Genomic DNA, 22,677 nt, shown 5'->3' on the forward strand with positions numbered 1-22,677 from the left:
AACTACATCATACTCCCCCTTCTATTGGAGAGTCTTTGTTCTGTAATGCAGCTGCGACCACTTACAATGGGTGTTAATTACGACGTTGAACGCCCCCTTCTCCCTCGGCACGATCAGCAAACTATCAAGATCCTCATACTGTTTACGCTGGATCTGCAAAACATGGCACACATGCACCAGTGAGTTAAGCCGTCATGTGCAACAAGGTATACTGAAGACATAAATAAGGAATGAATGTTGTGACACGCCATTCATAGCAAGCAAAATGTTATGACACGCCATGCATAACAACTTAAATGTTGTGGCACGCCATGCATAACAACTTAAATGTTGTGACACGCCATGCATAACAAGTTAAACATTGTGACACGCCATGCATAACAAGTCAAATGTTGTGACACGTCATGTATATCAAGTAAAATGCTGTCACACGCCATGCATAGCAAGTAAATTGTTGTGACACGTCATGCATATCAAGTAAAATGCTATCACACGCCATGCATAACAAGTAAAATGTTGTGACACGCCATGCATATCAAGTCAAATGTTCTCACACGCCATGCATATCAAATCAAACCATATAAAGCTGACACGCCAATAACTAACTATAATAACAAGAATAACAATGGCGTCACCCGATAAACACCCAAAACCCCTAAAACCACTATGACTTAACCCCAACAATCATCAAACCAGACCCTAAACATAGTCTAAACATTTGCAATACAAAATAAAAAACCTGAACATATCAAACAAATTCAGGAAAAAACCCAAAAATTAACGAACACAAGAATATTTTAATTTGAGACTCACTGACCTCTTCATTCATGGTCGACATTGTTATTGGTGCTCTGGTGTCCTTACGCTTGCAAAGAGCCTTCTCGAACACTCCGGTATTGACGAGAATGAGAAATGAATCACACAGACGTTACGAATTCTGAATAATAACTGTTTAAAATGAAATGAAAAATGGCCTTCTAATATTCTTATTTATTCTGAACAGGGGGAAGGAGAATTAATTGAGTGGAAGTCTAAACAGTTACCACATTAACTGCCTACTTTTTTTTCCTCTCTCTATTTTAAACCATGACATAGTAGCTGCTCAAGCATTGACGTGTCACACACTCTAAGCCATGACCATGGCGTGTCAGCTTTTCAAGCAATGCCGTGTCACACACTCTAAACCATGACCATGTCGTGTCACCAACTCTGAACTTTAGAGTGTCACAACTTCCCTCCATGGCATGTCACCAACTCTTAACTCTGGTGTCTCACAGATTCCCTCCATGGCGTCTTACCAACTTTGAACACCGGCGTGTCACAGATTCCCTCCATACCATGTCACCAACTCTTAACTCTGACGTGTCACAGATTCCCTCCATGGTGTGTCACCAACTCTTAACTCTAGCGTGTCACACATTCCCTTCATGGCGTCTCACCAACTCTAAACGCTGACGTGTCTGACGTCTCACAGATTCCCTCCATGGCATCTCACCAACTCTGAACACTGGAGTGTCACAGATTCCCTCCATGTCGTGTCATAAACTCCTAACTCTGGCGTGTTACAGATTCCCTCCATGGCATCTCACCAAATCTGAACGCTGGCGTGTCACAAATTCCCTCCATGGCGTGTCGCCAACTCTTAACTCTGGCGTCTCACAGATTCCCTCCATGACGTCTCACCAACTCTAACCAGTGTCGTGTCATAGCCGTCTCACACATTCCCAACATGACGTTTCACAAACTCTAAACCCTGCCCTGCTACAGTCGACTCACATATGGCCTGCTATAGCAGGACCATTTCTTGCTTTGGATTCACATCTTTCTCCTTTCAATTTACCACTGTATCAAGGATTTCTGATTTCACATCATTAGCCAAGCTTTTGATTCATGACAACTGGTTCCTCGTTCGATTTAATATCTCTCTTCTCCTATTATCTGAATGTCGTGTCCCAAATCTCTGAAAACCCATCTCATGCAACATTATTTTGTTTTGCACAACCTTCGCAAAAAAAAATTATGGGTATATTGTACAAACAATCTTCGCATATTTTTTTTTCTCCCATTTTTCGCCTGTTTGAGAGTGCACGCTAACGAAGATGGCTCATTAAGAGCATTTTTGTCTCAAAATCATTCTGGTCGTTAAAAACAGTTAAAATTATTCTGAAGATTATTTTAAAAAATACGTTATTTTTAAGGGTTAAAAACAAAATCCCCCTTAATTTAATAATAGGGTTCCCATCAGTTGGAATGGGGCAACAGGAGGACTTGTCAAGGAGAGAAGGGAAAATTACAGGAGTGGAACGTAAATGGCCTTCAAATATAACCGCGACATTTTGTCTTATGTAATTAACGTTTACCTTGACCTAATCAAAGCGGAATGTTTGCTTCTGCTCAAGAAAGAGAAGACAAACTCTAATTCTAGTAATACAGACTGCAAATTAATGTAGTATTGACGAATGGTTTGGTTTTCTTGCTCGTTTAACCCATCATTTATAAATCAACAAATCATTTATTGTCGAATTAAATTCGAAATTAGCTATCTTTTTAATGTGTAATGACCAATCAAGATCCTGAGATAATGATAATGAGATTAATAGTTTGAAACGTAAATTTTATATTTCTTTTGTCGAATGTCAAGTTGAAATTTAAGCTTGATTGTTTAATTACTTGTTAAATATATATTCAGTTTTTTTCGTTTCAGGATTCTCGACTATATCAATTTGATATATATTAATAAAAATTCTTTTGATTGAGAAAAAAATTATTTACTTTACAGTATCAAAAAATCATGTGGAGACAGCTAGGCCCATGGGGATTCCATGATGATGTAAAACTAAGAAAGGGCAGAAGGTCAGATCAAGCCGTAAAGCTTCAACCAAACTTTGTTGTTGGTTTCTGTAAGAAAATGAAAGGAAAGACTTGACAAACAAAATGCAGCTTTGTTCTTAACCTTGTTGACTCGAGCAAGCAAAACGTGTGTAGTTTTAATTTTTTTTCTTTTGGGGGATCTTCAAACAAAACGAGTGATACGTAAAGAGATGGAAATTCCATTTCGGTAATGTAAAATTTGTAGAATAGTTAAATTAACTTGGTATTCTCTTTGACTAAAAAGAGAAGATCACTTGATCAAATGAATAATTGATAATCAAACCAAATCGGGACATAATTTTCACTGATGGTATTCAATCTTATAGTAGTATTCATCATTAGAAGAAATTTCAAGCTTTAACTGGAATAATTTAAAACATGGAGTAGTTTTGAGTTATTTAGATTTTAAAAGGTAAAACGTTTTAAAAATTTCAGAACTATTTTAGAAAATTCAATTAAATTTGCATTTTTTTATTATGTTAAATAAAATTTTTATATTTTTATTTTGAATTAAATAGACATTTATGATTAATAGTTAACTTATTATCGTTAATCAAAATGGTATACATCATTTTTATGTTCACGTGTTGTTGACATAATATTGACATGAATGACGAAAAATATCATGTGATCATGTCATTATGCTACATAAACATACCATATCATCATACACTATGATATGTCAGCATACCATATTAACATCACGTGATATAAAAATGATAAGTAACGTTTTGTATAATAACAATTAATCAATCATTTTCTCAAGTTTCAAATAAAAAGATTATCTACCTACTTTTTGCTAAAATCCCCATCAACGAAATTCTCCACTTCCTTATTAACACAAATTAATACTATACCTAAAGTTTTAACATGTATAGATAATATAAACGTTCAATGTTTTTTAATATAAAAATAAAAACTATGAAAAATAAATAATATGGCATATATTATGTGATTTGCGAAGAGGAATGAGTCAATGAAAATAGAGTAAGAGAGCAACCGGGAATCTAAGCAACTTCCAATTTGGATTTTCTATTATCTCTTTCATCCTCTTCACCAAATCATACGCAACATATTACCCTTTTTCTTTTTTCTTTTTTCTTTTTTCTTTTTTTCTTCATTTTTATCCCGAGTCTAACTCATGCTTAAACAGTTTGACTTCCAATCTTAGGGAGTCACCTCGACTTCTTGAATTGAACATGTGTAATATGCCTAAATAATAATAATAATAATAAAATAAAAAAGACTTTTTGAAATAGAGTAGATATATTTTAGTTGGTGTCAGATTACGTTATCACATTTAAAATAAAATCAATCAGTCTTACCTTATTGTATTAAAAAAAAAACAATCAGTTAATCTTATCATATTTTAAAATAAAAGTAATCAGTTTTATCTCAATATGTTTAAAAAAAAAAACAGAAAACTCACTTCAGTTTATTTCATCAAACTCAAACGATAGGCAGTTAGAAGAGTTAAACACCAGAAAAGAAGAAATATGGAGGAAAGGGAAAAATATTTAAAAGATTGCTGATTAAGGTATGTTTAGGGTTATATTTTCATAGTTTTGGCACAAAAGCTTTAAATTATTTGTGTTTTCTTACCTTTTATTCAAATCCAACACTTTTTCGATGACTTTTTGGTGACATGATGGGTACCAATGGAAAGGTCTTGAAAAGATCTTTCAACGGTTTTTGTAGCATCTCGTTTGGTCCTACAGTTAGGAAGATATGAATTTTTGAAATTAATTGGAAACCTGATTTTCAACAGTTTTGACAATCCAACTTTGGGTCATCGGAACTCTATATTCCGTTAACATATTTGCTTATTTCTTTAAGGGCTTTTGTAGTATGAAATGAGATGTTTAATTTGGTGTCAATGGCTTAGTTAGGGGCATCCTGTATTAAGAGAATTAAAACCTCAAAATAGACACGATGATACTGGAAACTCAGAAATCTGAGTATTTCTGTGATGATTTTGATATTTTTGGCTTTCGAAACTTGGGAATTTTGTGGTCTTTTTAATCAAAACAAATTTTGGTGTTGTAGTATGATATAAATACTTCATATTGGTGTTGATTTTATCCCTGGAAATAAGTCAGGTTAAAAGTTATAAGAGCTTAAAATAAGTCAAATAGTCATTCAGATTCTGAAAATTTCAGAAAATAGAAAAGTCCTTTTAAATTTGTTTTAAAATTTGATTTTAATTAATATGTGATAAATTCTATTGTAAACTTCATAAATATTGAATATGTGATTTCTACTGTATTTTTATGTCAAAAGGAATATATCTTTATATTTTATAAATTTATTTCTTAAATTAGTAGATTTTATTAAAATATCAAAAATTTATGAAAAATTATAAATATGATTTTTATGAATGAAATTAGTGTTATCTCTCTATCTGAAATTAAAATCCTTCATGATTTTATGATTTAAGTTTAATTCTCAACTTTATTGAAAATTCTATTTAATTCAAAAATATATATAATAATAAAATATTACCTTATTAATCGAAAATGTTTTTAAATTGTGCTAGAGGTCACTACACACCCTAAATGCTTAGGATGGCCAATGGAAGTCACCTTGTAGGATTCGTTGCAAATTCAGTTCTGATATTTGTATATATTTCTTGAAATATTAGGCAACTAGGAGGATTGTCTGATATGCTGCTTAAAAGTGAAATTGACAAAATCAGGTAAGTAGCTAATATCCCCTCGGTGTTTTCACACCCTAAAAATTAGCCTCAATGTGGATTTAAATTTCATATATTATGTATAATATGTTTTGTCCTATGGTTTGTAAAAATTGAGTTGAGTATGCAAAATAGATACATATGATTTTCGTATGTTGGATTTTGGAATGTGAAATTTTTGTCAAATATGATTTTTGATTTTGAAATATGAATATGATTTTTGTCTAACATATGCATATATGATTATCTTAGTGATTACATATGTAAATACTTAAATTGAAATAAATATGCTTTTGATATGCACGATATGTGTTTTGTGAAACAGAATATTACCATTTTGTGAATTTGAGTAATCTAAAAATATATGTTTCTATTTTGTCTCTTAGTATGGCTATGCTCTGACCTTGCCGATAAAGGTTAAATGTTGGCCATGTCGACATGTATTTTGTTATTAGAGATTGATCTCTCAATCGCACCACTAGTTACAGAATAGTGGTATTTGTGATATTTATTTAGTACAGCCAATAGTTGTTTTTGATATATTTCTGATCTATGCCACCGGCGTTGATTGTGGATTTATTTCTGACTTATACTACAAGGGTTAAATGTAATTGTAGCATGTTACAAGAGACCAATAAATGTATGAAATCAATGTGAAATTATGTTTTGTTTTGTTATCTGAAAGTTTCAAAATTGTGTTAGCTATGTTATCTAAAACGAAATTATGTTTGCTTATGAAATTAAAAAATGAAATTTTGAAATATATGTTTTGAATGAGATTATCCAAAATTTTGTTTTGATACCTATATACGTATTCGTAATTTGGCCTAAATGTTTTAAGCATGCTTAATCCAGCTAAAGGGATGTTAGTTACTTGTTGAATAATTAGACTCAGCTTCCTTCAATTTTTTTTCAGGTTGTGATTTGATCAATCACGCGAGAATTTCGAGTAGTGATATTTAATCTAGTAACATTTAAATTGTCTAGGATTTATTTAAATATTATAAATATCAAACTATCTTAATTAGTATTCAAACTTTTATCTTGACATAATAGCTTTATAATTTTGGAGATTTAATTCTGAATATTATCGAATTAATATCTTTTAAATTTCTACCTTTAGATTTAGTTCTATGAATCACTATATTTTTCAAGTATTAGTCTCTTCTAGATAATGTTATAAGGTATATGTATTAAACCATTGCATGTCTGTAAGATTACATCTTACAAGTATATGGCATCTGTCATGTCTCGGGTTTGGGGCGTGACAACATGAGATTGAATTCAATCTCTGATGATGAACTCAATTTGAATACACGTATTTTAAAAATTACTGTATAACATCAGTTGTAATTGATAATGACATTTACCTTTAATAATCTCAGTAGTCAAGCACATTTTCCTGAGTTGAAAAATTTAGTGCAGATGAGAAACTTGAATTAAAGCTACTCGACGGTGACTCAAAACTTTTAAAAGAATTTACCCAATTTTCTGCTTATTTATCTAATCGAATGTTCTAATCTAATCTGTCCCAATATATATATATATATATATATATATATGTTCAACTTTTACAAATTAGAGTCAATGTAATTTGTTTAGAAACAACCATGCATATGTATTTGGGACCATTATCTTGATACTTCTGACCCTTAGGCTCTGAACTTTCTTTTAAGGCTTATATTTGAGATATCGATGATAATAAAAAATTTATAAGTTGAGAACAGATAATATACATATAGTAGTATTTCTTAGAAGTTTCTTTCAAATACAAAGCTTGACCAGCAGGAGCGAAGCAATCCACCTGTTTCCTTTTTTTTTCTCATATACTCTGTCAAATTTCTAGTAAGATTTGATTTTACTGCATCAGTTTCATTTTTGGAGAAAATGTTTCAGTTTCTCTTGAATATGTTGTTCCTGCTCCACTTACCAAAAAAATTAATGATGATCAAAGTAGGTAGTTTTCACTAGATGATAGCAAACTAGCATTGGTTGGTTTCAATTGTTGTAAAAACAGAAAACAGGGACATCTACCTCAAATTGTGAACTATTTTGGTGCGGAATGGATTTTCATGTACAACCTGCAAAATTCTATTGAAAGTTGGCTTCCATTTCTTGTTTAAAAAAGAGTTACATTTCAACCTGGAAGCTGGAATGGGGATACATTCTAGTCCGAAACACAAACAGGGGGATATGTTAACCAGGAAACGGCTAGCTAGAAGCTAATTGAAGTACGGACCTCATCAGCTTCACTTCCAACTATGATCCTATACCGATACTATACATGAATTTACAATATTTTCTGCTCATGGGTCATTTCTGTTGGCTAGCTCAATAGAAGATCTTTCCGGGGAAGGGAATGTCTCTGGAGATGCTGATCCACTTGGAGTCAGATCACCATGCCCTGTAAACCTTCCCTGGTCTACAAAGAAAACAAACTGTGAAGCATCTGTCTGGCTTGAGTAGCTTGATGGACTTGGGGGGCAGTTAGTGTTTGGTGAGCTTCCAACAACACCAATGCTGTGAACACTGTGAGTGCTGCTTGCATCTCTGACTTCGCTTTTTCTGAAAGTATGGGAGCTCAGGTCTTTCTGGTCAAAGATTCTCGAGATAATTCGGATTCTTCTCCACACTGAAGTATCATGGAACTGAAACAAGACATGCCGTTGTTCGTGCAAGAACATTAATGAATATATGATGAGAGCTGACATAGATGCAGTCCCAGCAATTAGGAACAGGCCCCAAAAGCTCTCCAGACCAAGACTGCTTGAAGAAACAGAAGGGTCAACGTCAGGACAGACAGTTCCCTTCTTTAACCAAAAGTTTTCAATTTGTTCCATTTTGTCACTTTGAGTAACATTAAGGATTGCCCTTGAAACATCTGCTACAAGAGGGGAACCTTTAGGGAAGGCCTACAAAAAGCAACATAAATAAAAATCAGCATGAAACATTAAGCATATCATATAGAATGGAGGAAGCTAGAGAGAAAGAGATTGACAGAGAACTCACGAATCCAAAGCCAGCGGTTTTAAATGTTGGTTCTACTGTAGTATATTTGCCGCAGTATTTTGAAAGAAATAACTTAATATAAGGATTTTCATCCAAAGCAGCAGAAATACCGCCATTGGCACTTCCTTTGGTAAAAAGTTCATGAAGTTCTTCTGGAGAATTATATATCTTGAGCTGGAAGTTTTCAAATTTCAAACCCAACAAGATTCCTTCAACGAAGGAGCCATTCAATAAGCCAACACTCTCCCTTCTCTTCACGAGCTCATTGATATCAGTTACAGTGGGCTGGAGCTGCTCGACTGTTAAAAGGGAGGTCAAATTTGCCGTGTAACTTTGGGTGAGAACGAGAACGACGAAACACCATACAATTACCACAAATCTAGCCAAATTGCTCACAACTTTCTCCCCTGCAATATTATTCAATTCAAGAACAAAAAAATGAGTTTTAAAATGTTGGATCGAAATGCAATATGTTTATAAATTGAAAAGGTGAAAGAGGTTATTACGATGGGCAAACACCATGGTTGAGAAGGAGAACCAGAAGCTGGTGCCGATTTGATGTGCAGGGGGTCCACGGAAATCCTCGTTTATTCTGTGCTCGAGAATCCAAACAACAAATCCGATGAAGACAAAGAAGCAACCGCTCGTTACCCAAAGGTCCCATGTCAAAGGCTTTAAAAAAACCCATGCATTCTTCTCCTTGTTATCTCTGATTGGCACGATCATCGACACACCAGATTCTGTGAATGGCAATGCGAAGTCCACAAACAATGACCTGTTTGCCACAATAGTTGTATCTCCTACCACAGCGTCATAATTCTGTTCATAGTCACCAATTGTCAAAAGAGAAAAATCAAATTGAAGCTATGCATGATAGACAAAAGGATTGAAGGAGGAGACTCACCCCATAGTACACTTGATCAGTTAGGTCATTGTAAGACCCAGCAGTTTTTCCATCAGTTGTTGCAAATGCAACATACTCGTAAGGAACAGCATAAGGCATTTTATCCATTACAGCGTCGAAAACATCAATGCAATACCCTTCAATTGATTTTGCTTTCTGAGCGATAGGATCCCACACAACGTCGAGAAATTCGGTAAAACCAACTTTCACTGGAACCCCAATTCTCAATTTCTTCCCATTTGTCGGGATCTGCCAACCTTTGGGAACCAAGTTAGTATCCCCTGGCCATATAATGGGACCCAGTTTTGGCTTAGAAGTAGAATTAGTGCTTGCGTTTGTGTTTGTCGAATTCAACTGTCTTACAAGTCCATTTTCGGGTGTCCAAAACCCGACCTCTTTTTCCCCACTTCCAATTACGTTAACTATCTGAAACACGGATGACTGTAATTGTCCTTTAACAAAATGAAAGTCTCCGGAAAGGCCTTTGAATTTTGTGCTTGATAATTCCTGGATGAGTCGTGGACCATTTTGTGAGACTCCCAAAGTTTCAAGGTCCGTCGCACCACTGCTGGAAATAGTTGGTTTATTGAAGCGGAGGTTTTCAGTGCCAGCTTTCTCAATTGCCATTGCCAGCGCAAAAGTTGCATCATAAGCCCATAGTCCCACAATGCTCAATTCGGCGTTAATGGAGTCCGGATTCTCTTGCTGGAACTTTCTTTTCCAGCGAACTGTAAAATTTTCTATCTTTTTTGATTTGGCAACATAAGACTTCACACCTACAACCCCCTGCATGGAATCGATGGGCGAGGCATCTATTGATCTCCACAGATTAGTCATCCCTTCAGTCATGATCCAAACATATCCTTCACTCATCATTCCAATCTCTTTTGCTTTGGCCAAAATCCGACTGCCAAGAGACATTGTCATGTGCACAATGAAAAGTCTTGTTTGCATGGTCATTAACTTGTAAAGCTCTTCAGCAATTTGGTCATCCGTTGCAGCCGCAGCAATGATACTCAGATATGGGACGCGAGCGTTGATCTCCTGTAAGGCATCCGTCAAGTAAGGTATAAGGCTCTCTCCGGACTGGTTGTCAACGTAGATGGGTACAGCTTCTTTCCATCCAAAAGCCTGGACAATGGCACTTATCGCTTTCACTTGATTTGAGCTGCTTTGTGCAGCTAGAAAAAAGTATGGACTCTGGAGGGAAGTGAGATAAGGACTTGTTGCAGAAAACGATATGATGGGAACTTTAGATTCGTTTCCGAGATTGATAACAAAGTTGGCTTGCATTGAACTTCTTGGTCCTATGATTGCTTGCACTTGTACATTTTTCATCAAGTCGAGAGCTGTTCACCAAGCAAATTGACAAAAGTTCTGACTTAATTATTCATCCTGAAAGATTAACATGCTACAGGAAGAATAAACAATAAAAAAATAAACGTGGCACGGGTTTGCTGACTCGGCCAGACAAAATCTGACTTCAAAGTTGAAAGCTATTAAAAATATTAGTATATAATTGTGTGGTGAGCAATGAGCAGGGAGGGGAGATCTTTTCTAACCGCATGAAGGTCAAATGTTCTTTTATTACAAGTTGGAGGCAAATTCTCCGGTCAGAATATATCAGCTTAATTAGCAAATCAATACCAGATCAGGGATGGGTCACGTGCGTTGGAGCATACAGTTGTCATCTCTACGACCGCATTTAATTCCCTAATTTCTGTGGTACTCCCACAATCCTAACATCTATCCTTGCAAGTATTTGTATTTGGCCAAAACTGATAGGACTGGGTACATAATATGAATGAAAATGCAGCTGTCTTGGTTTTGACTAGCTGGCTAGGATAGAGACCATTAACTAAGAACAGTCTTTTACAGGTAAGGACTTGAATGAAAATGTTCCTTGTTTGAAAAAATTTGTCTTTGCAGAATATAACGATGATTATTTTCCTCACATACTGACATACAAATTATCAACCATCTCTTTCCATTGGTGAAATAAGACCAATTTTGACAGCCGGCACTTGGTCGGAACCCTTTAGCTTATAGTTGAGTCCGTCGTTTTGGGTTAATTTCTGGCGGACAGAGAGAGCCTCAGGCCTTGCCTGAGAGAGTTCAGAGCTGAGTCCCTCACTGTTGTCACTTGTATATATAAATCATGCATGCTTTTCATAAGCAAGCAAAACTAATTATTTTCATACATAAAAGTCATACTGGTTCAAAAAGCAGAAAAAGCAAAAGACATATAGTGCTAATCTTTATTTATGGTAGAAATTAATTTATTTATGGTATAAACTGGTATATATATAGGGGTACATTGTGTTATATAAAACATGTTGGTTTAATTAACCCTAAAGAGAAATGTAATAAGCACCTACAGCTTTGACAAGGTGATCGGAGCAGCCAGAAAAAGGAAAATCAAACTACTCTATATCGATATTTTGCTATGTCAGTAACTTAACTTCAACAAGAATAACAGAATAAGTTCAAATAGGAAGGTAAGTAGATAACCTGGAAGAAGAAGAGGGAGAGAACGTACCGGCATCAGCGGCCGCGACGACGTCTTCCTTGGAGTCCCTGACGTTCAAGACCAGCCTGGTTTTGTAGTGAGCATGAGTCTCATAAAAGTCTGAAAGGGCCATGTTGATGCAACTCAAACCAATCTTCCCAGCCGGGGTATCCAAGTCAAGAACCACACCCACCTTAACTTGGGTGGTTGAGTTTTGAGTCAGGACCCCTTCTAGCAAGAAAATGAAGACACAGAACAGATGGAACAACATGTGTCCGGTAGAGCTCCTCATCATCATTGGAGCTCTTCAGCTCTGGAACACGTTTTCCCCACAGACAAATGTCACTATTTATGGGATGACAGATTTGAAAAGTAGTATGAATAAGACGTGTGGAAGAAATAGAAGCAGTAAACAAATACTGTGTATGGGGATTCAAACCTACACGTAATTTCAGTTTACGTTGCTTTTTGTTTGAAATTAATAAAGATGACTTTGTATGTAGACTTTCATTCCATGTAATCGTAGACACATGATTAATAGAACATTGTCTATAAAGTAATTACCCCCTTTTGTCTTCTAAAAATCATGGACTTAACTTTATACTTGTCAAAAAGACTTGTGTAATCTTATTTTTATATTTGTTTTAATGAAATTTCTTGAATTGTATTTAATCTTTCTACTTTTTAATTTAGCAGTAATTAAAGGCCTATTTGAACAAACCTCGAAAACGTCAACTCAAAAGGTTTTTAATTTCTTTTATTTAGATAAAATCCGAATTTAACATTTTATTTCATGTGATGGGTCAAATTTATCATTTCTAATTTTTGAATGAGTTCAATTTTATCATTGTAGATTATAATTTGATTAAAAAATGATCAAAATTTAGAATATCCTTTTATTTTTGAAGGGAATATTCTTTTTACCGCTAATTTTTTTATCATTTTTAATCAAATTACAATGCACGGTGATAAATTTGCATTCTTACAAAAATTAATTATTGTTTTGACCCATTAAGATAGAGTGATAAATTTGAATCTTATTCCATTTATTTTTCGAAAAAAATTAATTTGAGGACCGAAAATAAATCTAAAAATAGAGTAAAGAATGAAAAAACAATAAGTTCAAAAATATCCTGTTCTAAATCTTCACCTAATCGTGCTTAATTATTATCTTAAATTGATAAGTTGGTTTTTTACCATCCTCGACCCTTATTTTATTAACTAATTAAGTGTGAGCTAAGATCTTGAAAAAAAAAAGACGTGAATCAATACATACTTATATCATAACTTGTAATTATGTAGCGCATCTTGATTTGTTGAATTTATAATTAATGGGAATTCTTTATCTAATTATTAATTTCTCTTACGAAAGACTATAGAGTTCAAACAATTACAATAAAATCTGTTAAGTAAAAGCTGAAAATAAAATGATAATATAAAAATCTAAATTCTTTATTCCATGTGCGTGGAACCACTAGTTTAATTTAATAATGGAGTTCCTCGTCAGTTGGAATGGGGCAACAGGAGGACTTGTCAAGGGAAAAGTACAGGAATGGAACATAAATGGTCATCAAATACGAGTACAACATGATTTGCCTTATGTCAGTAACATTTACCTTGACCTAATCAAAGCAGAAGTACAAAGAAATAGACAAGCTGTATCGATGGTAATAGAGACCGCAGATTAACGTAGTAATGGCGAATGGTCTGGTTTTCTTGCTCGTTTGCCCATCACTTTTCTTATCAACATGTGTCGAGTTAAAATTTAAGTTTGAATTTTCAATTCCTTACTTAGTCGGGAAGTATATTCGGTTGTTCTTAATCAAGATTCTCAATGTGTGTCAATTTGATATTTAATAAAAAATTTCTTGGATATATCCGGTGGTCGTTTGGAAACGATAAGACTGATGAATTTTCCCGAGGAACTGTGTCTTTGGCCTAGGAATGATATGTAGGGTTCTCCTGCTTTGAGATATTAAGCTGGTTCATCCGACTCTTATGTACCAAAAACAAAAAAATTTTTTATTAGATTGAGAAACAAAATACGGGTCTACAAACTGAAAAAATCAAGTGGAGGCAGCCAAGCAAAGCTCCACGAGATATCAAAGAATCAATGATGTAATGACAAGAAAGACCGGGAGGTGAAGTCAAGACATAAAAGATTCAACAAAGTTACGGTTGGTTGTTGTAGGAAATTCAGAGGAAAGTCTTTAGAAACAAAAATACGGCTTTGTTCATTACTTTGTTGACTTTTGCGGGTACCTGCAAAGAACACGAGTGATTGCTTTGGAGAAACATTCAAAACCTAAAGAGATGGGAATTCAATATTGATCATCGAAACATATTCAAAAAAGAGATGAAAAATAGGTAGAATGATTCCGATACCGTGATACTGCATTCTGAAATGTGAACTGCACAAAATTAACAGAAATTCACTGGTTTAGCTTATAATCCTGTATTCTTGATTAATTGTTTTTGAAAAAAGAAAAATTTACCTCTCTGTAATTTCTCAGTGAGCGTTGATTTCCGCTCTGACTTACCGAATTGAACAAATAATTGGAATTAAGAAGTCGAATTTTGAATTCGAGTTTCTTGACAAGTAAAAGAAATTAAAAGCCATGGTCATGGTCTGTGTAAATTTGGTAGTAACAGCCGCATTGATGACAGGGCAAAGCTTCCATGACCTTGATCGGTATGGAGGAAATTCCAAATGAGTTTCCTAGATGGTGACTTTTCGTACCTCTACCCACAACTTGCTTCATACGTAAACGACAAGGGGATCCTACTAGTTGAGCACAGCCATCAACCACGATAATTGTAGTTTAGATTCATTCATTGGCTAAGAAGGAAGATAGCGACTCTAGCTTAAATAACTTAAATATCAAACCAGAATTATCCAAACCTGAAAAATGACCCCACCACTGGTCCACCCAATTACCAGCTTTAGGCGGAGAGCAATAAAAGACTAAAAAGACCAGACAAGTGAAGGGACTGAACTGTAGTTGGGAGAAGCCCAAAAGCTTGCCAGCATGAACCAAGCAAGCGGGCCGGGCCAACAAAACCCTGGCCTTTCTGTTATGGACAAGTGACAAACAGAAACGAGCAGCCCAAGGATGGATGACTATTTGACCGTGGAGGATTATATAGAGGAATAACTAGTGGCCATGTGGATCTTTCAAGATTATATTCAGATGCTTCTGCATTCTAGTTTTTGAGCACCGTCACAAATTAAATACGTATAGAAAGAACTGAAAATGCAGGGATGTTATGGTGGTGACATAGCTAGTACTCTCAGACTATATTATCTTCACAGTCAAGATTGAACAGACATTATGCAGAGACAAAGTGAGAAACCAGCTACAGTTGCAGTAACATCATTAACTAAATACAGACAGGCAATGACATGGCGCAACTCCAGCTATTCATCTCTAGAAGCAGGATCGATTCCGGTTGATGGGCTATCAGCAAAATACTCCTGGTGCTTCACATTCACTCCATACTGCTCATTCAAAGAACACGACAATTATTTCTAGATACAAATAAAAAATGATTCGAGAAATTGATAGTATTAGTCGTTGAAGACATAAACAAAAGGCTTGAGCAATGTTTAAACATCTGACAATCCACCAAACGCTTCTCAAGCATAAAGATTGACGGGACACATTCTTCTATTTCTCAAGGAAATTAATCCACTCAGGTGTATGCCTTAGCAGCTACAAGATGTATTTCTCATCAAAATCTTAGACAATCTAATGTTGTAAAACAAATAAATGCCTTGCTTCTGCTTAAGCCTCTGCTCACAATGAATCAAAACAATAAGCTCTTATAGAAGATAAACAGGGATCAAATTTGTGCAGTCTATGATTGACTAAAAAGTATTTTTTTTTTCTACATACATACTTGACTAACTCCACTAGGATTAAATTAATTAAAAAACCATTCATGTTACACAAAAGCCAGAAGTTGCTTCCACATTGCTGACTAGAGATGTAAACCAAAAATATTTCAAATCTTAACCACTCCTTCAAAGAAGTTTCAATGCATAAAAACATCAGTGGTCAATTCCTTACCATAGAGTTCTTTCTCAGCATGTTGATTTCTCATAAGAAGAGAATATATTAACAATCAGAATCAATCTAATGAGAAATTGAAGTTCCCTTCAAGGAGCTACTTAGTGCTAGACGCTTAAACATAATGATGTAGCATGTACTAAAGAATCCTCCACTCAACTTAAGACGTAAGGAAATATAGAAAGAGGGGCAATATAGAAATTAAAATGCCTACCTCACGCAATGACTTTGAGAGGTCCTCCATTGTCAAGATTAGGCGCTTATCCTGTTCCAACAAGAAAGTCAGACAAGCCAAAAAGGGCTAAGAAACTTTAAGAACAAACATGAATAGATCACCTTTTGCTGCTTGTCCCTTTTGTCTTTGATGACTGAAGCCTGCCTTGCCTTGCAATGCCTACATTACGAGTAAAATATCATAACCAAACGTACTAACTTAAACATGAGCAAATCCAAACTGAAACTACTAAAACCTTTACTTATTTCTTTAATATCTCTCTTTCACCTAAAGAAATAACCGACAAATGCACATAAACTGACAACTTTAATACTTAATCCTTCTCCTAACAGTCCTAGGCATTTCACAGCTTCTATGAAAATACTCCCAAACTGACAAAACAGCCTTGAAATTTCTGTAACATAATTTTGTTCATTCTTGAATAAAACAAAAAGGGAGGAAGGGTTAAAAAGTTGTTGGTGTCATACTGAAGTGCATCACTTGCAACCTCTGCAACAAACTTCTGAGTAGCAACAGCTACAAGCCTTATTCTGCAAAAGCACAACAAAAGTCAAAAACACAATCATAGATAAACGGAAAAGAACATTGAAAGGTGAGGCTCAGGCCATGAGTTAAATCAGAAAATACTCTAAAAGAATGCTCAAATCAAAAGGAAATCCCCTGCCACAAACCCCCACCCCTCTTTTTTGACATAGAAAGGTAAGCAAAATAATTCAGAAAACAAGCTACCATATCCAAAAAAAAAAAACAAAGCTTTTCTTGTTTTCTCATTTTATCGAATATAGCAAAGTAATGTCCTGTACCTTTATCTCATTTTCCTCACAAAATAGATAGTAATTAAACCTTTGTTATGTGCCACACAGGGGAAACAGCTTGAATTTTTCATTTTTCGGAACCCTAGAACCAACTTAAAAAAAGATGAGTAACCCTAAGCACAGCTATTAGCGCAGAGTAACATAAATTTTCAAACTTTATCATCTTAAACTAACAAAGAATTAAAGATTAAGTAAATTTTCAAAGAATTGAATTTATTTTCTTCATATTTGCGTTTGGGCAGCCAAAAAGAGGAACAAAAAGAAATCGAAAGAAATAAAAAAAAAAAAAGGAGAAATACCTACAATCGAACATCAGGACATTGAACACCACTCTTGGCTAAGTAATGTTCCACCAATTCGTCAGGTATCTGCCACAAATCAATCAAAATGAAAGTTGAAAAACTTGTTAGAAACGTAAATATGGCATACAATTTACAGGAATTCCCTCCTTAAAGGGAGCTTTTTTCTTCCTTTTGAAAGAGATATAAAAAAGATTGATGGAGAAAAAGGGTAAACGAGAACGATACTGTGGGAGTGTATTCCATGAGAGAGGCGAGGAAATCGGAGAGAGCAGTGTCGTCGTCATGCTTCCCGTCGCCGGATTGCGGGTTATGGTTCATTCTCTGATTTTCTTTGCCCCTTTCCCAAAATTGTCTCCTCTCTTCTCCCGGCTCTAGTCAACGTGGCTCGCGCTTTTTAATTAAGGTGGTAAACGGGTAGGGTCTCCGGTAGACATCCGAATCCCTTTTAACATCCCAATAAAATGTAACACTATTTGATAATTATTTAATTTCATTAAATATTTAATTAAATAATTAAAATAATTAAAAATAATATAAAATTTAATTTTATATTTATTAATTGAAAAAAATGGTTAAATGGTAAAAGTTATGCTGAAAGTAAATAGTAAAAGTTTAAATATCATAAATTACAATTTTTTAAAATATTATATATATAATATTAATTTTAAAATATATAATTCGATCAATTTCAAGTTTAAAATATCTTAGGAGTGGTAGCCGAAACTCACTTGAACTCAAGTTGAGTATTAAAAACTTTATTCAAATTTGTCTTATGCTGGAATATAGAATATCTAAACCCTCTAAATAAATATTCAACAAACTATCTAAATATTTTAATAAAATTTTATTTTTCTATTTAATTCAATTAAGTTTATATATTATGACACATAATTAGAACATCATAATTCATCATCTTTCATTATAACACGTGAACATATCATATAAGTGTCATATAATATAAAATAAATAATAAATGATATTTTGATTAAGTTAATTTTTAATTATAAATATTTATTTAATTTAAAATAAAAATATAAAAATTTATATAACACACATAATTAAAGAGTTTTTTTTAAATATATTATCATGAAAAATAAAAAAAACAAAAAACAAAAAGGCAGAAACTTAACCGCACGAAGCCTTAAGCTCAGTTGTGGGCTTCTTCGACTATAATAGAACACGCATGAAAGCTCCGAGACCCATAGCCTAAGTGAACATGATAAGCTAAGGCTTGACAATGGCAAGTGGCAACTATACTTCAAAGTTTCAGTAGGCCCAAAATAAAATGTCCCAAGCATTCCTGGAAAATTTTTATTGCATCAGAGGAGTGAACAAATGTTTTCTTGACTAGTTCACTATGTATCACAACTCCAACAGGAACCATTTATAAGAATTTACAATCAGCCAAGATGAACCTTTAACCGCTTGGATATCAACAGCTCTATACTTTGGAACTATAGGAAACAACACAAAATTCAAGTTCAACTAATCTATCTTGACATTTGCCGGCTATAGCGTTGTATTCCATAGATGTCTACAATGCCTGGGGGGAAAACAGGATCAGCTGCCACTCTCACTGCAACCTTTGCGACGGAAGTTACATTAATGGGAGGAGTGAACAGTGGGCCAACAAGTGGAAGCTGGTTCAGTGGTTTTGCATGTTGGAGAACCTGCAGAGATTGAAGAAGCTTGGTCAATGACTTATGAGACCAAGTTCTGTTCCCAGAAATCTAAGCTTAATCACATTACATGCATCATTGGAGTTCAGCTAAGCATAGAACCATTTCCTCCATTGGGCAAAATTTCTTCTCATTCAAGTTGTGATTCCATAAGTTTTTGTTCTTCACAAATTAACTCCTAATATACTAGGATGGATCATTGGACCCCATGCACTTTGCTGTTTGAAATTTCCAGTTTGGTCCAAAGACAAAAGTAACTGAAGACCACATATAAAAGTAAAACAAAAAGAAAAAGTTGAAGCATAGGCATTTACCATTTCCAGTGGAGAGCCAACAACACCTAGAGGTAACTTCACACTTCCAACACTGCGAGTCCCGTAAATGAAGCCAGGCCTCAAAATCACTCCTGAAATAGAAAATGCAAAACTGTAAGTGATAAAGTGATAAAGTGCAACACTTCCATAACTAAGTTTTTAGTCTACTTCGCTCCTGTAAAAAAAAGTGATAAATTCATTTTACTAGCAACTCTACCATTAGCAATAAGCAAGTAAATAAGAAGCAATTAAACGCTAAGTGCAGAATGTTGCACTAATTACAGCAAGTGATTAAGAAAACCCACCTCCATAAGGAAATTTGGTCAGTAACTCAGTCTCAGCAGCTCTCTGTGCCAAACAAGACAAGGAAAAAACAATTTTCCATGAGAGAGAGCAAATAATCAGCAGAAGACTTCTAGAACCATTATTCCACTTACACATCAAAATCAATATTTCCATGTATATGCTGACTTATCCATCTTGTGCAGAACGGTAAGCATAAATACAGACACCTGAACAGATGGCAATCAGGAAACAACAGCAAAGAGAAAGTACCTTTCCCTCATAATATCCTTGCAGTAAATAGTTTGCCAAGCCAAAATCAGCAGCAGAGATATAAATAAATCTTTTCACACCTGCAAGCAAATTTAAACGGCCAATTTAAAAAAAAAAAAACCCTAGGTAACCGACCATAGCTAATGTTACCAGTGGCAAAGGCCAAGAGGAAAATAAAAGTGAAAGAACACAGAATGAAAACACCAACACTCTGTGAACTTTTTTGCTATTTCTTCTCCCTTTTTTTTATTTCTTTTTCTGGCAAAAGTAGTAATTCAAATAGAAAGCAAACAAAATTTTCCATCAGTACACCACCTTCCCCTAAATAGACACTCAATTAGCTATACCTTTCTCTGCAGCAGCTCTGATTGCATTAATGTTTGCAGTCCCATTAATCTTATACATATAAGAATTGGATCCAAAGCCCCCAACACAAGAAATCTAGAAAAATTAAACTTAATTAGCAGGAAAAACCATACAATCAAAGATGTGAGTAAGATTCTAATTAAATCCCAAGTAAACCATGAAATTTTAAAATGAATGCCAAATTAAATTATAAACCAATTGTGCATCGCTTGTGCATGTAAATTTAGTTCAGATTTATTCTTAATTATTAAGACATCTGCAGAGTTAAAGGACTACATACAACAGATGTCACTCCATTCAGAGCTTCCTTCCATGAATCAGATGAAAGAAGGTTTCCTGGAATGGCAAAAACATGTTAGACACATTATAAAATGCCACCAATAAGATCATTACAAGTAAATAAAGAAAAGAAACCTTGATGCCATGTCACATTTTTAGCCCAAGAGTCATGTAAAGATGACCTGCCAGACCTAATTGAAAGAAGCAACCAAATTAAGGAGTTGAAGCAATACAAATAATTGGTGAAAAGGAAAGAGGGAGAGAGCACAGCACAACATATTAGGCATATTTTCACAAACCAATAATGTAAGGTATACCCTAGGCTTTAAAAATTGAACATCATACTACAAAGCATCCACAGAATGACCAGAACTTATTTGTAGCAACGAACAGAAAGCATATTAGGGGAAAAATGAATAAGCAGCCTTTGGAATACAAATACACGAATAACAACTAAAAGCAGATCCCTTTTAGCAGGCATCTCTACAGTTGCAAACACTTCTGATGATATTTAAACATTTAATTTTAAAACACATTGCAGTCCAACAATCAGAAGTTCCTTATGTACTTTACTTTCTTGCAAGATCACATGGATGCAAACACTGCTAGTCCATCCATTCATCACGAAACCAGACTCACAGGAGAAAGAAAACTTAATTTCAAATAAATTATAATATTATATGAAGAAATTGTGGAAAATAATCATTTGTAGCAAAAATTTTGAGAAAATTTGAATACCTGCTGAGGCTGGCAACAGTCAGACCACGATTCAAAGCTTCCCTGCAGATATGGGAGCCAACAAATCCATTCCCACCCAACACAAGCAGCTGAAATGAATAATACATAAATCAAAATAGAGGCATAAATCATACGGAAAAAGGCAACATTACTTAATTAACAATAGTTTTAACACCTTTTCAGAAGGAGGAGGAGGTACATGTACAGTCTCTGCTTCTTCAACATTAAAAGGGTCATCAACCTTGTCAGACTCTGTTGAAAGAAATCTTCCATTCTTGGACCCACCCACTGCACTGTTTCATGAAAAAGGAGAAGACCCAAAACGAAAATTAACCTTTTCATTTCAAACAGAACAAATCTTTGCTAACATATTAGCCTCATCGGGGAGAATTCGGATTTCAATACATGGCATAATCTACAGAAAGTTACATGAAAATTTATAACAAATCCAAAGAAAAAAAAAACAGAATTAAATCTAGTTTCTGCCATTTCATCAATAACGATCGAATTCAAATATGAACATACGAATCAAAGAAACAGAAGAAAAGAATATAAGCCTACTAGAGTCTAGAGAGTGAGAGTCTGGAATGGATCAACCGTAAAGCCATGGAGCTCATTTCAAATTCCTTCTCTTCCTCGATTATTCACCTTTCTCAATGGGAATTTTCTGAAACAAAGATTGCTTGAGAAATTGGAGGTTGGGTTCTTCTTTTCCAGGGAGCCTGGTGTCCTAAGAACTGGAAAAGTCGGTACTAGTCAGAAACGAGAACTGAGCACACACGGCGCGTTATGGTAACGACAGGTACGGTAGCATATGTGGCTCATTTTAAGCCTACAGAAATATTTTAGTCAAAGAGAAGGGTTAAGAAAGACCCAACATTAATTAAAATTAATGAATTCGATTAATTCGATTTAATTTTTTATTTTATATTAATGTATTGGGAAAATCGGTGTACTCGATTACTTCTGTTAATTTATTGAAAAACCGATTATTAATAATATACTTTTAGATATATAATATTATTATTATTGTGTTTAATATATATAGTTATTAAAAGTATCTAGGATTTCAATGTAATATAATTAAAATATCAAGTAAACTTTTATAAATATTATTAATTGTTAAAAGTGATCGAACCAAAAGATTTAGTCAAGATATGATTTCGATTATTTTAGACTTTAATGTATAATTCAGTCAACTTGATTATTTATAATCAGAGTTTGATTAATTTAATGATTGAATGCTCACTCTAATTTAAAAGAAAGCACATTAGATTGCTTCAATTTTGGCGACGTGGCACAAGTGCATTGATTTGATAAGATGGTCAAGTGGCACCAG

At 34.4% G+C, this 22,677-nt stretch overlaps 3 protein-coding genes across 4 annotated transcripts; all 3 read right to left on the bottom strand.

The window, feature by feature from the left end:
- On the bottom strand, positions 7,639–12,359 carry LOC18587657 (glutamate receptor 2.7). The gene is made up of 5 exons (XM_007011580.2): positions 12,016–12,359; positions 9,477–10,825; positions 9,079–9,391; positions 8,573–8,979; positions 7,639–8,475 (listed from the first exon to the last, which is right to left on the bottom strand). Exons 1-5 carry the CDS (start codon positions 12,281–12,283, stop codon positions 7,870–7,872), a joined length of 2,943 nt encoding a protein of 980 aa, XP_007011642.2. The 5' UTR covers positions 12,284–12,359; the 3' UTR covers positions 7,639–7,869.
- LOC18587658 (transcription initiation factor TFIID subunit 10) lies at positions 15,142–17,839 on the bottom strand. Its single transcript, XM_007011581.2, has 6 exons — positions 17,633–17,839; positions 17,409–17,473; positions 16,758–16,820; positions 16,392–16,449; positions 16,270–16,320; positions 15,142–15,484 (listed from the first exon to the last, which is right to left on the bottom strand). Exons 1-6 carry the CDS (start codon positions 17,723–17,725, stop codon positions 15,404–15,406), a joined length of 411 nt encoding a protein of 136 aa, XP_007011643.1. The 5' UTR covers positions 17,726–17,839; the 3' UTR covers positions 15,142–15,403.
- On the bottom strand, positions 18,686–22,163 carry LOC18587659 (uncharacterized protein At1g32220, chloroplastic). 2 transcript variants are annotated; one of them, XM_018128535.1, is made up of 10 exons: positions 21,900–22,163; positions 21,538–21,631; positions 21,339–21,427; positions 20,736–20,791; positions 20,602–20,657; positions 20,303–20,396; positions 19,956–20,035; positions 19,706–19,748; positions 19,401–19,492; positions 18,686–19,077 (listed from the first exon to the last, which is right to left on the bottom strand). In XM_018128535.1, the coding sequence occupies exons 1-10, from the start codon at positions 21,953–21,955 to the stop codon at positions 18,898–18,900; spliced, it is 840 nt and encodes a 279-aa protein (XP_017984024.1). In that variant the 5' UTR covers positions 21,956–22,163; the 3' UTR covers positions 18,686–18,897. The 2 variants fall into 2 exon arrangements, with proteins under 2 accessions (XP_017984024.1, XP_017984023.1); XM_018128534.1 differs by having other exon boundaries at positions 21,514–21,631.

Source organism: Theobroma cacao, chromosome 9, assembly GCF_000208745.1.
Source record: "Theobroma cacao cultivar B97-61/B2 chromosome 9, Criollo_cocoa_genome_V2, whole genome shotgun sequence".
Classification (NCBI taxonomy): Eukaryota; Viridiplantae; Streptophyta; class Magnoliopsida; order Malvales; family Malvaceae; genus Theobroma; species Theobroma cacao.

Excerpts from the sequence above, each read along its gene's own strand:
- LOC18587657 (XM_007011580.2), bottom strand. The coding sequence starts at position 12,283 with ATGATGATGAGGAGCTCTACCGGACACATGTTGTTCCATCTGTTCTGT. Across the intron at positions 10,826-12,015 it reads CGTCGCGGCCGCTGATGCCG|CTCTCGACTTGATGAAAAAT; the intron begins GTACGTTCTCTC and ends CTTGGTGAACAG. Across the intron at positions 8,476-8,572 it reads AAACCGCTGGCTTTGGATTC|GCCTTCCCTAAAGGTTCCCC; the intron begins GTGAGTTCTCTG and ends TGCTTTTTGTAG.
- LOC18587658 (XM_007011581.2), bottom strand. The coding sequence starts at position 17,725 with ATGAACCATAACCCGCAATCCGGCGACGGGAAGCATGACGACGACACT. Across the intron at positions 16,821-17,408 it reads CAATGTCCTGATGTTCGATT|AATAAGGCTTGTAGCTGTTG; the intron begins GTAGGTATTTCT and ends GTGCTTTTGCAG. Across the intron at positions 15,485-16,269 it reads TCTCAAAGTCATTGCGTGAG|TATGGAGTGAATGTGAAGCA; the intron begins GTAGGCATTTTA and ends TTGAATGAGCAG.
- LOC18587659 (XM_018128534.1), bottom strand. The coding sequence starts at position 21,955 with ATGAGCTCCATGGCTTTACGGTTGATCCATTCCAGACTCTCACTCTCT. Across the intron at positions 21,632-21,899 it reads CTCTCACTCTCTAGACTCTA|TGCAGTGGGTGGGTCCAAGA; the intron begins GTAGGCTTATAT and ends TTCATGAAACAG. Across the intron at positions 19,493-19,705 it reads GACCAAATTTCCTTATGGAG|GAGTGATTTTGAGGCCTGGC; the intron begins GTGGGTTTTCTT and ends TTTCTATTTCAG.